This window comes from Peromyscus eremicus, chromosome 23 (assembly GCF_949786415.1).
Source record: "Peromyscus eremicus chromosome 23, PerEre_H2_v1, whole genome shotgun sequence".
NCBI lineage: Eukaryota > Metazoa > Chordata > Mammalia > Rodentia > Cricetidae > Peromyscus > Peromyscus eremicus.
The window spans coordinates 31,462,153-31,476,537 of NC_081438.1; the positions used below are offsets into that span (position 1 = coordinate 31,462,153).

At 51.2% G+C, this 14,385-nt stretch overlaps 1 protein-coding gene across 1 annotated transcript; it reads left to right on the top strand.

Moving 5' to 3' along the window:
• The first annotated feature begins 1,016 nt into the window (after positions 1 to 1,016).
• On the top strand, positions 1,017 to 13,942 carry Tmem184a (transmembrane protein 184A). Its single transcript, XM_059248793.1, has 9 exons — positions 1,017 to 1,153; positions 1,939 to 2,166; positions 10,348 to 10,513; positions 10,780 to 10,870; positions 10,976 to 11,051; positions 11,132 to 11,223; positions 11,768 to 11,937; positions 12,445 to 12,639; positions 13,172 to 13,942. Exons 1-9 carry the CDS (start codon positions 1,082 to 1,084, stop codon positions 13,429 to 13,431), a joined length of 1,350 nt encoding a protein of 449 aa, XP_059104776.1. The 5' UTR covers positions 1,017 to 1,081; the 3' UTR covers positions 13,432 to 13,942.
• Positions 13,943 to 14,385: the final 443 nt, after the last annotated feature.

Sequence of the window (14,385 nt, forward strand, 5' to 3'; positions counted from 1 at the left end):
TCTAGGCAGGTGCTCTACCACTGACCACACCCCAGCCCCTCACTGGTAATTCTAGGCAGGAGCTCTACCACTGAGCCACACCCCAGCCCCTCACTGGGGGATTCTAGGCAGACAGTTTAAAGATAAACTATATTCCCAGCACACATTTTACATTTTGTTTTTAGATAGGGTCTCATTAAGTGGCTCAAGCTGGTCTTAAACTTGCTCTGTATCCTAGGCTGGTCTTGAATTACCTGCCCGGCCTCAGATTGCCAAGTAGCTGGGATGACAGGCCTGTGCCAATGAGGTTTGGTTAAATTTACCCATTTTTATTTGTATTGTTTTACTCATTTGTATATGCATTCATGAATATGTGTATTAATTCACTCAGTGAGACAGGCTCTTATATAACCCATTTTGGCCTAAAGCAGAATGTAGCGAGGACAACCTTGAACTTCTGATCCTCCTGCCTTCACCTGGGAAGTGCTGGAAAAACAGGCATATACCACCACCATGCCTGGTTTATGTCAGGCAGGGAATGGCTCCCTGGAGCCTCACTGGTGCTGGGCCAGCGCTCCACCAACTGAGCCACATCCTCGGCCCTGCCCAGTTGGAAGTGCACAATTCTGGAGCAGTAGGGATGCCCACAATAGGCAACCGCCACTTTGTCTAGTTCTAGAACGTTCTCGCCATCCAAAAAAAAAGAAGCCCTTCGTCCGTGAATACCCATGGCCTTCTCCCTCGAGCTGGCCCAGCTCGCGCGCACCCTTCCCTCCTGTCCTTGACCTGCTCAGTTGCCTGACAGCCTGGTGCCAACAGGTGAAGGCACCTGCCAGCCTGGCAGTTCCTGGAAGCCCGCGGCGGCCGCGGCTGCTGCTGCTGCTGCTGAGCAAACAGCCCCGGAGGGATAGAGTGTCGGTCGACAGGGGCGGGGACAAGCCGTAGCTTCTCCTCCCTTTGCCCCTCCCTCAGCCCGAAGCCCAGGTGGGCCATTGGCCAGGTGAGGCCCTGTGTACCTTTCCTGGCCTAGCGCAACCCTCCAGAGACCAGCCTTGCCCCAACCCGAAGCCTGGCCTTCAGTGGGGGCCATGTGGCCGCGTGAATGACCAGCCAGGCTTCCCCAGAGGAGGCTAGGCCTCCCAGGCCTGGGCCAAAGAGCTTCCTGCTCACAGAGGTAGGCTCCCGCCCCCCGTGGCAGACAGCAGAAGGTAGGAAGGAGGCCCAAAGTCGCTGCCTCCCGGGGAGGCAGGCACATACTCTGCTGGTTGCTGCTGCAGCTTATGGAGACACTAAAGAGTATTCGGTCAGGGTCAAAGGCAGGCAGGGGTTGGGTGGGGGGTGGGGGTGGAGCACCTTCCCCTGCTGGGAGGTATAATTACTGGCCTTCCCTCCCAAACGACCCAGGCAGGTGGATCCCTCCTTCCCAGACCATGGTAGAAACAAGTTTCCAGGTTTGAGTTTGTTTGGAGATATTTTTCCTTTTTTTGAAACAAATTAACTAGGTAGCCTAGGCTGGCTTTATGTTTACAGATTGGCAGTCCTCCTGCCTCAGTGCCATCGCCACCTGGTTAGACTCCTAGGAAGTAGCTGTTGGAGAGCCCAGGGCACAAAGGAACCTGCAGGGGCTTCCCAGGGCATCCATCTAGGATCTGAGTCCCAGGCAGGAAAGCAACCAGGTCCCTGTCCCTCAAGTGTTAGCCTGCAGCAGCCCAGAGTCAGGGGAGGGGGTGAGAAAGTCAGGGCAGACTCCCACAAAGGGAACAGGTGGCCACGGTGGGCCCCCAGGGAACCGTCTGTGGATGATGGGTGAGGTGCTAGGGATAGTGGCCAGGCAAGCAGAAACTGCAGTGGGCAGAGCTGGCCCCTGGGTGACACCCACATGGCCTTGCCCACCTCCTGCCCCTCACACTCCCACGGGAGCCTGCCCCCAGGTCCTCACTCCTCTGCTGGCTTCTGCAGATGAGCAATGCATCAGGGTTTCTGAAAACCGCCGGAGCTCCCCTGGTGTCAGCGACCTGGCTTCCACCCAGCCCCCCTCCGGCAATGCCCACAGTGGCAGCCGGGCCGCAGATGGAGCGCGTGGACAACGGCTCGCAGGGACCCCCCCAGCTCTTCCTCACCAGCGCATTGGCCCGAGGCGTTTCAGGCGTATTTGTATGGACTGCTCTGCTGCTAACCTGCCACCAGGTAAGCACCCCCAAAATGCTGCTGGGCCTCAAGGTCTTTACGGGACCTGGCACAGCTCCGATGGCCCCCATGGACAGATGCTGGGATCATGGGACCTCCAGGGACAGCCCCAGTACTGGACACCCTAGGTGTGGTATCCGTCTAGGGCCCTTCTCCAGGGCTTACATGCAGGGGCGAAACCTAAGGTGAGAGGTCTCTGCCAGGCAGAGGGCAGTTTGCTGGGTGGGCACCCCTACTCATGTCTGAGGCCTCTCACTCTGCTCCCTGAGGTCAGTGAAGAACACGAAGGCTCAGACATGACTAAGGGCATCCCCAGGCTCACACAGCTGGAAGAGAAAGGGCCTTTTCCCTCCAAGACTTGGACAGAGAACCTCAAGCCAGACCCAGGGAATTCAGGGAGGAAGGGCAGGAAGACGGAGGAAGGAGCGAGGGGAATGGAGACTGAAGGGATGGGAACCAGGACTATGGGGAACTGGAGGGATGCTGGGGTCAGTGAGCTGAGAGGTGGGGAGCTAGGAGAATGGCGGGAGGAAGAAGCTGAGGGTGGGGGGAGGTCAGGCAGAGTGGAAAACTGGGGAAGGAAGATGGACAGCTGGAATATGGGGTAACTGGGGAGACAGAACCAGAAAGCTGAGGAATTGGAGCTTGGTACAAGGAGCTGAAAGCCCCAGGACCTCTGGAACACCCATTTGGCACTCAGGGGAGGGCCTGAGCCAGGGGCAGGAAGTAAGAGCAAACACTTCTGCCTGTGACAGCCACCTGCTTGCTGGCTGGTACCTGGCCAGGTGTGCCTCGGTAACCAGGATACGAGGGAGATAGACCCGTGCCTGAGGGCAGGCCAGGCAGGTGTCAGCCACATGCTAGGGTCAGTGGAGTGACCTCTGGGAGGGGTAGGGGCTAGACAGAGAGGGGATCAACATCTCTATTTACAAATGGAGAAACTGAGGCAAGAGAGGGCAGCACCTTGCCAAGGTCACCAGCCAAGGCAGTGCTAGCCTGGGAAAGGTCTCCTGCTGGCTGGTCACAGTATGTCCTCCCTCAGAGGCTGGGGAGGGAGGAAAGGACTGATAAGGAGCTGGTCTCTGACGCCAGCAGCCTTTCGCACCCCACGCGGCCCCTGCACACACACAGCTCCTTCTAACAACATGACCTCCATGCCGCACAGGGCATCTCTCCAAAAGAGCCTTCTCCACAGTAGCCAGGAAGGGGGAGGCGGCAGCCAGCTCCCAGCCCACTGAGGCCCGCCCGGTCTACAGAGCTAGTCTCAGGACAGCTAGGGCTGTTAAACAGAGAGACCCTGTCTCGAAAAACCAAAACAAACAAACAAAAAAAAAGTAAAAAGTAAAAAGACTCTGTACAGAGGGGCTTAGGGCACAGGCTGATTCAAGAGTGTCATAAGTGAAGGCCTCCCTGGGATCCACAGTGTGTCCAAGACCAGCCTGAACAAGCTAATGAGACACCCCCCTCCCGAAAAAATAAAACAAATGTCTCAGTAGTAGAATGCTGACTGAGCACTCAGGAGGTCCTGGGTTCTATTCCTACAACTGGGAGGGGGTGGGGTATGTTCCTGTTCTGTTTCTGTAGAAAAATACAGAAAATTCAGAAAACTTGAAGATGAACAGTATAATCACCTTCCTGGATTGGTCTTTGGTTTTTTTGTTTTGTTTTGTTTGTGACAGCATCTTGTAGCCCAGGATGGCCTCAAACTCTCTACGTAGCAGAGGATAACCTTGAACTCCAGATCTTCCTTCTTCCATTTCCCAATTCTGAGATGACAGGTGTTCATCACACCTCCCTGTTTATATGGAGCTGAGGATGAAGCCCAGGGCTTCTTTCATGCTAGGCAGGCACTCTACCAACTGAATCAAATCCCCAGCCCTTTCCTTCCATTTTTGTTAGACATAGATGATACTTGAAACCCTGCTTGGTTTCCTATTCTACTCTCAGGTGCCTCATCCTATCAGAGGACTTCCCATAGAGCTGTGCATCTGAGCATCATTTTTACTGACTGTATAGTATTCCTTTACACACAGGCTCTATGGTGTGATCCTGGCCTCGCATGCTGAGCATAGCTCCAGCATTTGTTCCTGTATTTTACTGTGATGAACCTCTTTGCACACAGTTTCTTTCCTCTTTATTTCTGCATAGGGACAGATTCCTAGAAGGGGTCAAAGAGCAAGAGGCCTTCCATGGTCCCCAAGTTGAGAGCCTACCTGTGCTACAGGGGACATTTAAGTCTCTTTACTGAGTTCTAACACTTAACAGGACCCAAGAACCTCTTGTTGGATGAGTGAATGAGTGTCCTGACTTCTGGAATGTTCTTCAAGATGACCCCACAGGGTATCAAAATACATTACAGGCTTGAAAATGCCTAAGGAATGAATTTTAGGCTTGGTATGATGGACAAGCTTGTCACCTCACCACTAGGGGGCTGAGGTGGAAGGGTCAAGGTCAACTTGGGTTACATAGTGAGACTCTGTCTCAAAAGCAACAAACAACAGTGATTTTTTTTTTTCTCTTTTTAAGATCTTACACCACGTCACAGAAGCAAGTAAGGCGAAGGGTTAGCTGGTCTCAGCCTTTTATGTGTCTATCAAAACAAGAGATGGGCCGGGCGGTGGTGGCACACGCCTTTAATCCCAGCACTCGGGAGGCAGAGGCAGGCAGATCTCTGTGAGTTTGAGGCCAGCCTGATCTACAGAGCGAGATCCAGGAAAGGCACAAAGCTACACAGAGAAACCCTGTCTCGAAAAACCACAAAAAAAAAAAAAAAAAAAAAAAAAAAAAAGTTGGCTCAGCTGGTAAATCTGGTAAATGCACCTGCCGTGCAAGCCTGGGCACCAGAGCTCTATCTCTAGGACCCACCAAAAAGTGCGGGGCACGGCGGGACACATCTATAACCCCATGGAGGGGTGCTCAATCAGATCCCTGAAACTCACTAGCCAGCTCTAAGTTTAGTCAAATCAGTGAGCTCCAGGTTCAGTGAGAGATCTCATCCCATAATGAGAGTGGTGTCTGAGGGATGATGCTGGACGCGGACCTCTGCCCCTCCTCCCAAGAGTGAAAAGAGGACTAGGGGTGTGGCTCAGTGGGGGAGCATGTGTTTGCCAATTCCCTAAGGAGGGGCTAGAGAGAGGGCTCAGCAGTTAAGAGCACTTGATGATCTTGCAGAGGACCCTGCACCCAATTTGGGTGGCTCTCAACGGTCTCTAATCCAGCTGCAGGGGCTCTGTCGCCCTCTTCTGGCCTCCACAGGCACCCACACATATGGCATGTACTCCGTGCAGCCTTTGCGATTTGTCAGTCGCAAATACTTTTTTCCTTTGTGGTACTGGGCATTGAACCTGGGGCTTCAGACATGCTAGACAAGTGCTTTCCCACTAAGCCACACTCTCTGCCCACTGATACCATTTTAAAGAGCTGAAGATATAGTTCAGTGGGAAACTACTTGCTTAGCCTGTGCAAGACTTTGGGCTAAATTCAATAACACCTTGACTTGTAGTAGAGTATTATTTTAAGGGGTGTTACTTTTGTTAATGTTGCATTTGTTTAATTCTGTGAAACTATGTTACTGTGCCTGTGTAAAACACCCAATGGTTTAATAAAGAGCTGGCCAATAGCAAGGCAGAAGAAAGGACAGGCGGGGCTGGCAGGCAGAGAGTATATATAGAAGGAGAAATCTGGAAGAAAAGGAGAAATCTAGCAGCCAGAGAAGAAGGAGGACTCCAGGGTCCAGCCACCCAGCTACACAAGAGCAACGGAGTAAGAAACAAAGAAAGGCCAGGCAGCGGTGGCGCACGCCTTTAATCCCAGCATTCGGGAGGCAGAGCTCTCTGTGAGGTCAAGGCTAACCTGGTCTAAAGAGCGAGATCCAGGACAGGCACCAAAACTACACAGAGAAAACCTGTCTCGAAAAAACAAACAAACAAACAAACAAAAGAAACATAAGTATACAGGAATAGAAAGATAAAAGCCCAGAGACAAAAAGTAGACAGGATAATCTAAGACAAGGAAAGCTGGCTAGAAACTAAGTCAAGCTAAGGCTGGGTATTCATAAGTAAGACTAAGCCTCCGTGTGTGATTTATTTGGGAGCTGGGTGGCGCCCCCCCCCCAAAAAAAAAGAATAAAAAACAACAAAACAACAATTTGTTGTCCAACCTGGGGCTCGTATTTCCATAGGGCCTGAGAAAGTTGAAAAAAAAAAAAAAGATACGGCTCCTTTAAGAGGTGCTGCTAGCCGGGCAGTGGTAGCGCACGCCTTTAATCCCAGCACTCGGGAGGCAGAGCCAGGAGGGTCTTTGTGAGTTCGAGGCCAGCCTGGTCTACAGAGTGAGATCCAGGAAAGGCGCAAAGCTACAGAGAAACCCTGTCTCAAAAAACAAAACAAAGCCGGGCGTGGTGGCGCACGCCTTTAATCCCAGCACTCGGGAGGCAGAGGCAGGCAGATCTCTGTGAGTTCGAGGCCAGCCTGGTCTCCAAAGCGAGTTCCAGGAAAGGCACAAAGCTATACAGAGAAACCCTGTCTCGAAAAAACAAAAAAAAAAACAAAAAAAAAAAAAACAAAAACAAACAAACAAAAAAAAGGTGCTGTTGTTCAGCCGGCAGTGCTAAGTAAAAACCGCCGGTGGCATCACAGGTTCTGGCTTCCACAGCTAGGAAGGTGGAATGCAGTTTTCAGTCACAAACCTCTGACCAGGCTGTGAGCTTTAGGCTCGGCTTTCCCAGCCCGAGAAGCGGGCAGAGCCAGGCGAGAGCCAAGTGTGGAGAGTTCAGGTGTAAAAGTTTGCCCATGCAGTCAAAGAAGGCCGGAGGTCACTCAATGAAAGTAAAAGAGGTCCAGATGGAAAAACCTCTAGGCAGGTTCTAGTGCATTTAACAATGTGTGTAGGCTCAAGGAAAGGAAAAGGGTATAGTCATAGAAAAAAAAATGAATAGTTTATAAAGAGAGGGTAAAAGAAAAAAGCCCCGGAAGATGGGAGATACACATGGAGTCTGCATCCTGTTTGTTATTGTGTTAATTTTGAATTTTTTGACTGTTGAGAAGCAAAAGACAGCTGCTAGGACACATGGGAGGTGAAGGGACTGCTAAATTGAACCAGTCTAGATATTTTAGAAAAGCCTTAACTTTAAAAAATAAGTCAAAAAATATATTTGTCAAATGGAAATTTAAAAAAAATGCTTTGGAGTTTTGTTCCCACAGGAGGTGAGAGGCTGTGGATTCCCTCAGGGTTAATATGGGTCAGGTTTGATCAGGAGAGACCTCCTGAGACTTGACAGGTGATATCTATCAGCAAAGGTTACTGCTGATCTTCCCAGGACTTGGTCATTATCTTAAAATTTTCTCTCTGGACCCTAAAGATACTTCCTCAACAGACAGCAGGAAGAAGTACGGACAAAACTACGCCCACATTCCCAAGAGTTGGGTGGGGTGTGGGTGGCTTTTGGTTATTTGCTGACTTATGGATGTTTGTTATCATTTAGGGGAATATAGAACATTAATGCAAATTTAAAGTTATTTTTATTACACTGTATGTATGTTTATACTCTTGTTTAAAGGATTTTTGTATATTGATTCAAATTTAAGATTATTTTTGTTACAACATATTGTATGTATGTTTCTATTTTTGTTTGAGGTATTGCATCTATGCAGTTCATTTGGACTGTAAGATAAAGTTCTAGTTAAAGTTCTAGTTTTTGAAAACTATTATTAAAAACCATATAGGATAATCAGGAAACATACATAGGTCAGTAGTTAGTCATTTATAACAATCAAATTTGTAGATATGTTAGGTATGTTTTCTAGGTTAAAACATATTTATATTTTAGATAGAAATACTTCAAATACCTATAGAATATGGCATTTAAAATGTTTTGTTAACTTAAAGTTTTTCATGACAATGAGACACATCTGCTCCTGGCAGCACCAATATACTTCAGAGAAGATGGTGGACATTGAAGAAACTCCTTATGGAGTTTGCATTCATTGTGGCAAGGTTAGCCACTGGGCAAAGAAACTGTTCTTGTCTTTGACTGCTGACAATGTGCTGTGCAGACTGGACATGCAGGACACAGAGGAACGTGACTGTTGAACTTTGCCACAACAAGGCAGGACAGTCCTTCAAAATTCCTGCTTCACAGAAGAGTCTGCCAGACATTGGGCAGGACACAGAGGAACGTGACTGATAAACTTTGTCAAAACAAGGCAGGACAGTCCTTCAAAATTCCTGCTTCATAGAAAAGTCTGCCAGATACTCTAGGCCTGTAGGCTGAAGATGGATGCCCCAACGTTGCAGAGGAACTTTGGGTAATTGTCCAGACAGCCAAATGTCTCTGTTGGTAGATAATATTACATCCTTCTTGGCCTATGATGGAGTTGAAGTCTAGATAGTTATAGTTTCAGTTTTCCTTAGTTATGATAGAAAGTAAATTAGGTGTAAAATTTTGGATTCACTAAGATAGGATCGATAATGCATTATTTTCTCTGAATATGTTAACTACAAATGGACAGAATATTGTGAATATAATCTTTATTTGATAATTGTTATTGTATATAGTCTTACCATGTTTAAGTTAAAACCCTTTCATTTTTATTTAGACAGAAAGGGGGAAATGTAGTAGAATATTATTTTAAGGTGTGTTACTTTTGTTTATGTTGCATTTGTTTAATTCTGTGAAGCTGTGTTAGTTACTGTGCCTGTGTAAAACACCTGATGGTCTAATAAAAAACTGGCCAATAGCAAGGCAGGAGAAAGGATAGACAGGGCTATACAGAAGGAGAAATCTGAAAGAAAAGGAGAAATCTAGCAGCCAGAGGAGGAGGGGACTCCAGGGGCCAGCCACTCAGCTACACAGCCAGCCATGGAATAAGAAACAAAGAAATGTATACAGGAATAGAAAAGGAAAAGCCCAGAGGAAAAGGTAGACAGGATAATCTAAGATAAGGAAAGCTGGCTAGAAACTAAGCCAAGCTAAGGCTGGGCATTCATAAGTAAGACTAAGCCTCCATGTGTGATTTATTTGGGAGCTAGGTGGCAGGTACCCCCTCCAAAAAGAGTAAAACTGGCTGTGGTGTCTTCTCACACCTTTAATCCTAGCACTCGGGAAGCAGAGGCAGGCAAATCTCAATTAGTTCAAGGATAGCCTGGTCTACATAGTGAATTCCTAGTCAGCCAAGGGTACATAGTGAGTCAGGCTACCCCTGTCTCAAAAGCAATAAATAAACAAACAAATAAATAAATAAATAAATAAATAAATAAAATTTAAATAGATATTTATATATAATAAGCATGTATTCAATTTAAAGGGGGCATGTCCTAGAGATTGAATTCAGAGACTTGTTCTTATAAGGCAAGGACTCTCTCTACCTTAGCCATGCCCCTGCCCTTCACTAGGTAGGTGCTCTAACACTGAGGCATACTTCAATCTGCTTTGTGTGGTGTGTGCGTATATGTGTGTGTAAGACAGAGGTCAACCTCCAATGTCATTCCTCAGGCATTATCTACCTTGCTTTTTTTGTTTTGTTTTGTTTTTGTTTTTCGAGACAGAGTTTCTCCATGTAGTTTTGATGCCTGTCCTGGATCTCGCTTTGTAGACCAGGCTGGCCTCAAACTCACAGAGATCTACCTGGCTCTGCCTCCCGAGTGCTGGGGATTAAAGGCGTGTGCCACCGCCACCCAGCATCTACCTTGCTTTTAAGGGACAGTCTCTCCAGGAGACCTGGAGTTCCCTGATACGGCTGTATGCGCTGGCCAGGGAGTTCTAGACAGCCACCTGTCTCTGCCTCCCCAGAACTGGGATTCCAGGCGTGCATCATTATACCTAGTTTTTTTGTCCGTGAGTGCTGGGGATTTGAAGTCAGGTCCTCATGCTTACAAAGCAAGCGAGCCAACCTCCCCAGCCCTACTTTCTAGTTGGAGACAGGGATGCTAAGTTGGTCTTGCACCCACCCAGGATGCTCCTGTCATAAGCAGGGCTGACTCTTCATCTAAAATAGGTGCTACAACATACCTCTGATTACTTCTGCTCTCTGTGCTCGTCCTGTGCTCAGCAGTGTGGGAGAGGGAGGGCAGCCTGGAGCTTTGTCTGGCTATAGTTCCTCTTGCATTCGGGCTGGCACCCACGTCGTGGACAGCAGGGCCAGGAGTGGGCACAGAGGTGCCACTGAATCTCTTCTGCCACAGATCTACTCCCACCTGCGTTCCTACACCGTCCCGCGAGAGCAGCGCTTCGTCATCCGCCTCCTCTTCATTGTGCCCATCTACGCCTTCGACTCATGGCTCAGCCTCCTCCTCCTCGGGGGCCATCCATACTACGTATACTTCGACTCTGTGAGAGACTGCTACGAAGGTGACATTCCAGGCTGGGCCTGGGGGAACTCAGCGGGGACCCTCAGCCTCACACACATGCACCTACCTACACACACTTCCCTCACCGTCCCCAAAGGTGACTGTCTCATCTGGGACCTGCTTTGGGGTTGCACAATTTGCATCCTCGATCCCTGGGATTCACAGTCCGAGTAAGCTTGCCCCGGGTATGCTGAGTGGATCTGGTGGTGCCTGCATGCAGAGGGGTTCCATGGCCGACCCTCACTGTCACCCCCTGTCCCCTGGCAGCATTTGTCATCTACAGTTTCCTGACCTTGTGCTTCCAATATCTGGGGGGAGAGAGCGCCATCATGGCTGAGATCCGTGGCAAACCTATCAGGTGAGTCCACCCCAGGCCCTGCCCTGGCTGGGGCCCAGCCAGGCCACACTGAAGAACCCCCAGTTGTCTTCCTAGTGGCCTTAATGACCTCTTCCTCATATGCAGGTCCAGCTGCTTCTATGGGACCTGCTGCCTCCGTGGCATGTCCTACTCCATCACTTTCTTACGTTTCTGCAAACAGGTAAGGGGGCCTGCCCTCCCCACCTGGATGCCCTTGCCCCACCCCATCCCAGCCCGACTCCCTTCCTCCACCCCTCCCAGGCCACGCTACAGTTCTGCATCGTGAAACCGGTCATGGCTTTGATCACCATCATCCTCCAGGCTTTCGACAAATACCATGATGGGGACTTCAAGTAAGAGGGGGCTATGAGCAGGTGCCTCACTAGGGCCATGGGAGGCGGGGTTCCCCACGGGTTCTTCCTCAAGCGGCCTTATCCCCCTCTCTGTGGGCTATCGCTCAGTTAGCAAAGTGTTTACCTAGCATGGATGTCTGGGTTCCATCCCCAACTTCATATAAACTAGATGTAGCGGTACACAGATGTCATCCCAACACTTGGGAGGTTGATGTAGGAGTATTAAAAAGCTGGAGGTCATCCTTGGCTATATAATGAGTTTGAGGCCAGCCTGGGCTACATGAGATCCTGCATAAAAAAAAATAAGACATTGCTAAGGTTGTAGGAGTGCCCAGGAGGACAGGCAACAACTCAGGGAGGGACCCAAACCATGCCCTGCTCCTGATGGGGAGCTGTCGGCCCCCAACCGCTGCTCTCTTTGGCCCTGTCTGAGGCCCTGGAGGGAGGATCCAGGTGGCGCTGTCTAGGGTTGTGGTGCCCAGCCAGGCTAAAAGAACGTTGTGAGGGACAGGGACTCTTCTAACGAGCACCTCCTCTGGCCCAGCATCCACAGTGGCTACCTGTATGTGACCCTCGTGTACAACGCCTCGGTCAGCCTGGCTCTCTACGCTCTGTTCCTTTTCTACTTCGCAACCAGGGACCTCCTGAGGCCCTTTGAGCCAGTGCTCAAGTTCCTCACCATCAAAGCCATCATCTTCCTCTCCTTCTGGCAGGGTACGTGAGCTGAGTGGGCTGGGTGTGGGGCCAGGACCGGCATCCCTGGAACCTGGGTTCAAATATCACTTCCCTCCCAGCCCTGTGCGCCTCAGCTTCCCTGACCTTACCAAAAGTCAATAGCTCGGCGGCTCAGTTGGAGCTGCAGAGCCTGGAGTTGGGGACCCAATGAGATCTGTCGGCAGAAGGAGGCTGTGCCTTGGCTTCCTGAGCCCTGGTCCCCACCGAGCCCCCAGCAGGCCATGAGAACTCAGTCCCCATGGCCATTAGCGTAAGAGCAGGGGTCCCCAGGCCCAAGCTGGATATGTCTGGGAGAGCAACAGGAACCCTGACTTTGAGGTAACCAGCCCTTCTCAACCATAATCTCTCCACCGATGTGGTCAGTATTAAAGAAACCCTGGGATGAGGCTAGCCCTTTTCCCTGCATACCCTGGGCTTCAGTAAGGACTTTGGCAGGGCTCAGTTTCCATCCAAGGATGGGGCCTGGATGGTTGTCTCTGTCTCTAGGAATGCTGCTGGCCATCTTGGAGAGGTGTGGGGTCATCCCCGAGGTCCAGGCCGTGGACGGCACCAGGGTGGGGGCTGGTACCCTCGCCGCTGGCTACCAGAATTTCCTCATCTGTATGGAGATGCTGTTTGCCTCACTTGCGCTGCGCTATGCCTTCCCCAGCCAGGTGTACTCAGAGAAGAAGAACTCGCCAGGTGAGCTGGGCCCCACCAACCGGGGCTACCTGCAAAGGCTCAGCCACGATGTCCAGTACTGATCAGAAGGACATCCCTGTAGGTGTGTGGGCCAGGCAGGCAAGGGGGATTATGAGCTCTGAAAGATGTGGACAGAGGGAGCCACTCTCTTAGGTCTCCTTGGTGCTTGGGGAGGGTGTCAAGAGGGGCTGAGGTGACTACTCTAGTGAGTGTATTAGCTATATGGCTGGTGGCTGCCTGGCCCCCACCTGCTCAAGGTGAAAGGCCTCCTCCCCTGGGCAGGAGATAGACCAATGCTGAGATGCAGGAACTAAGCTGGGTCTTGGGTCTGAGGTCACCTGCTAGCCAATGGCAAGGCCTGGACATGCAGGATCCCCCAAACCCAGATTGCCCAAGGTGGCCTGTGAGAGGCAGGGCTGAGGGACCGGGTAGATGGAGTGGGGTGCCGTGGACCAGGGGACCTGCAACTCAGGCAGTGGGGTGCCGCGGACCAGGGGACCTGCGACTCAGGCCCACGTGTTCTACCTTCCAGTCCCACCAGCACCTATGCAAAGCATATCCAGCGGCTTAAAGGAGACCATCAGCCCACAGGACATCGTCCAGGATGCCATTCATAACTTCTCGCCGGCATACCAGCAGTATACACAGCAGGCCACCCACGAAGCCCCTGGGCCTGGCCAGGGTGGGCACCCATCGCCCAGCACCCACCCTGGCCCGGCCAGTGGCTCCGGAGGGGGTAAGAAGAGTCGCAACATAGAGAAACGCATGCTGATTCCCTCAGAGGACCTGTAGGGGTGGGTATGGGGTGTGCGGAGCCTAGCTGAGGACCCACCCATCAGCAATCTCTTGACGGAGGCCCAGCCTCTCCTGAGAGCTCACTGCGGGGCGCATGGAGGCCTCTCTATTCCATGTATAGCCCAGAGTGAAGTTACCTGGGCGAACTGGACAAACCCAAGGACCCAGTGAGATGCCTTAGTGACAGCCTGCAGGTGGAACTGTGAGTTGGCCCTTCCTTCCCGGGGCAGAAGAAATGGATAGTTAGATCCCAGGCTGTGTCACTGCAGAGAGAGATGGCCAGGGAGAATGGGCCCAGTCACTCAGGGCTGGGGAGCCACATAGCCTGGGCCTGGCTGTGGCTATCCTGGGTGCAAGAAAAAGGCCCCTTGCCCCACGTTCTAGCACAGATCCTTGGCGAGGGCCTCCCAGGGGCAGCCAAGTCTATCTAGCACAACAGGGTTGCCAGTGCGCCAGCCTGCCAGCTACTAACTGCTTATTTATAGATAAACGCCTTGCATTTTCTAGAGTCTGTTGGGCTGTCTTTTCTTGCGGGGCTTGTCCCCTGAGCGATGCATCACTAAGTAGTGGGTTCGCTGGGGCCCACAGAGGGAGGCTGGGTGCCAGAAACAGCCAAGGCAGACGTCATGATGTGGCTCAAGCAGTACAGGGCAGAGAGTGTGGACTTTGCCCCTAGATGACCGACCAGCTCTGTACCACAATAGGAGCAGTCACCTCCCCCTGAACCGCAGGTTGGCCACACCCTGAAGCGGTTTATGAGGCCCGTGGCGCAGCCTCGCATGCCCTGGTACAGGGACTCAGGCCTGGGAGCCCCCCTTCTCTCTTTCCTCTTCCTGTGTACCTGGTCCCGTGCTCACGGTGTCTGAGATAGGCTAGACTGGCCTTGCAAACAAGCAGGGGTAGGGAGTCAGTGATCAGCTGCCCAGGCGGGCACCCAGAGGAATGCCCCGT